The following is a 2,633-nucleotide window of genomic DNA, read 5'->3' as shown; positions in this document are numbered from 1 at the left end:
TATACAGGACAGATGTACATCTGTGAAGGAATATAATGTACATACTGATAATCAGAAAATGTCTATACATGTTTCTATGCAACTCCTCATTATGTAGTATACAGATTGGCTCTCCGTTTGGAACTAAAGATGGCGTCTGAACCCTGCATCCCACGCATCAGAAGAATGCGGACGTGGCGACAGAACCAGCTTCAATCAACCTTCAAGCATCAAGTTTCTCCATTTCTCTTGTATTTCAACCAATGAGATGTACCTATTAGACTGACATAGCGATGACGTATCTTTGTATATAAAATATTAACACCGCCCAAGAATGAAAGAGAAGTGTAAGAAGTAACCGATCTGAACGCTGCGTCAGAGCTTTGCTTCTAGAATACATGTGTGTACACACTTTGTAATTAGAAACAGCAGCAGATAAGAACTACAATCTAGTTCTAGGTTATCTATTACATATCTGCAGTCAGTGATGATGAAGGTCTCTATGCGAGGCCCAGCTGCACGCCCCCCGGCCTGCGAGGCCCAGCTGCACGGCCCCCGGCCTGCGAGGCCCAGCTGCACGCCCACCGGCCTGCGAGGCCCAGCTGCACGCCCACCGGCCTGCGAGGCCCAGCTGCACGCCCACCGGCCTGCGAGGCCCAGCTGCACGCCCACCGGCCTGCGAGGCCCAGCTGCACGCCCACCGGCCTGCGAGGCCCAGCTGCACGCCCACCGGCCTGCGAGGCCCAGCTGCACGCCCACCGGCCTGCGAGGCCCAGCTGCGCACGCCCACCGGCCTGCGAGGCCCAGCTGCACGCCCCCGGCCTGCGTGGCCCAGCTGCACGGCCCCCGGCCTGCGAGGCCCAGCTGCACGGCCCCCGGCCTGCGAGGCCCAGCTGCACGGCCCCCGGCCTGCGAGGCCCAGCTGCACGGCCCCCGGCCTGCGAGGCCCAGCTGCACGGCCCCCGGCCTGCGAGGCCCAGCTGCACGGCCCCCGGCCTGCGAGGCCCAGCTGCACGGCCCCCGGCCTGCGAGGCCCAGCTGCACGGCCCCTGCGAGGCCCAGCTGCACGCCCCTGCGAGGCCCAGCTGCACGCCCACCGGCCTGCGAGGCCCAGCTGCACGCCCACCGGCCTGCGAGGCCCAGCTGCACGCCCACCGGCCTGCGAGGCCCAGCTGCACGCCCACCGGCCTGCGAGGCCCAGCTGCACGCCCACCGGCCTGCGAGGCCCAGCTGCGCACGCCCACCGGCCTGCGAGGCCCAGCTGCGCACGCCCCCCGGCCTGCGAGGCCCAGCTGCGCACGCCCCCGGCCTGCGAGGCCCAGCTGCGCACGCCCCCGGCCTGCGAGGCCCAGCTGCGCACGCCCGGCCTGCGAGGCCCAGCTGCGCACGCCCCCGGCCTGCGAGGCCCAGCTGCGCACGCCCCCGGCCTGCGAGGCCCAGCTGCATACCAGAGATGGGGGGGGGGTACCTAAAGGGATTTGATAAGAAGTACATGAGAGCTGCCCTAACCTGCTTGGTTCACAAAGATGCGAGCTTCAAGGGATTTCACCTTCATCCCCAGGGAATCACTGGACGCATGCTTGTTCTGACTCCAGTGGCAGCTCCCTATTGGAGGACCCAGCACAGACACATTCAATCCGAGTATAATGGGGGGAAAAAGAAACTTTATTCACACAAGTCAGATGTGGGAATACATAAACCAACCTACTACAGTCAAGCGTCTTCTATATCCAATGAGATCACGCAGAGTCCTGCCCCTAGCGCATTTTCAGTCCAGTAACCCCTCCCCCCCAATGCAGAATCAGTATGACCGCCTTCCAGTTGGACCCGTTCACTGCGGTGGGTTTCGGGAAGAAGCGCAGTGATGGGACCGGAGGGTCAGGAGATACCAAAAGCTCTTGTGAAAAAGGACAAGAACATCTTGCTCAAATTAATCATGAATACGGCCACCTCCAAGCCGGGACACCCTCCATCCCATCCCCCCCCCCTCCAGGAGGGAGATCCAGGGGCATAAATACATATATGGCAGGGGGGGAGGGGGATTAAACTGTGAACGCGCTGGTAGAAGTAAATGTAGCCGAGGTCTTTGGGGGGCTTCTCGGACGCACAGACCTTCTGGTCATTGTAGATCACCCACCTGGGGAAGACAGGAGGACAGTCAGATGGAATATTCAACAAACATCAGGAGTCAGTGAGAGGAGAACGTGTCACAGCCGAGCAGATCTCACCCCAAATCACACAAATACAGAACATTTACACATTTGCAACATTTCATTCCTTAGAGATTTTTTATGTGGCTGAAAATATATTGTATATGTCTTTAGACTTAGACCCCTTTCACACCACACCGCCGATAGCGTGGGCGGTAAAACGCCGCTAGTGGCGTTTTACCCCCGGATTTGCGGCGCATTTCGGCCGCTAGCGGGGCGCTTTTACCCCCCGCTAGCAGCCGTGAAAGGGTTAAAACCGCCGGAAATACGCCGCAATAGTGGCGTTTTGCCAGCGGTATTACAGCGCTGCCCTATTGATTTCAATGGGGAGCAGCGGTGGAGGAGAGGTAATACACACCGCTCCTTCACCGCTCCAAAGAAGCTGCTGGCCAGGACTTTTTTCTGACGTCCTGCCAGCGCACCGCTCCAGTGTGAAAGCCCTCG

At 59.8% G+C, this 2,633-nt stretch overlaps 1 protein-coding gene across 4 annotated transcripts in view; it reads right to left on the bottom strand.

Moving 5' to 3' along the window:
* Positions 1-1,628: 1,628 nt before the first annotated feature.
* USP5 (ubiquitin specific peptidase 5) overlaps positions 1,629-2,633 on the bottom strand; it is a gene marked incomplete in the record, with an annotated part of 74,129 nt that continues 73,124 nt past the window's right edge. For all 4 annotated transcript variants that reach the window (XM_077467101.1, XM_077467100.1, XM_077467103.1 and 1 more), the window contains 1 exon segment: positions 1,629-2,116. In XM_077467101.1, the coding sequence (XP_077323227.1) occupies positions 1,858-2,116 (259 nt within the window).

This window comes from Lithobates pipiens, unplaced genomic scaffold (genome assembly GCF_037356315.1).
Source record: "Lithobates pipiens isolate NorthernLeopardFrog02 unplaced genomic scaffold, aLitPip1_a1.2 Scaffold_47, whole genome shotgun sequence".
In the NCBI taxonomy this organism is placed as follows: domain Eukaryota; kingdom Metazoa; phylum Chordata; class Amphibia; order Anura; family Ranidae; genus Lithobates; species Lithobates pipiens.
The sequence above is the reverse complement of the archived record's forward strand: the minus strand, read 5'-3'. Positions and strand labels throughout refer to the sequence as shown.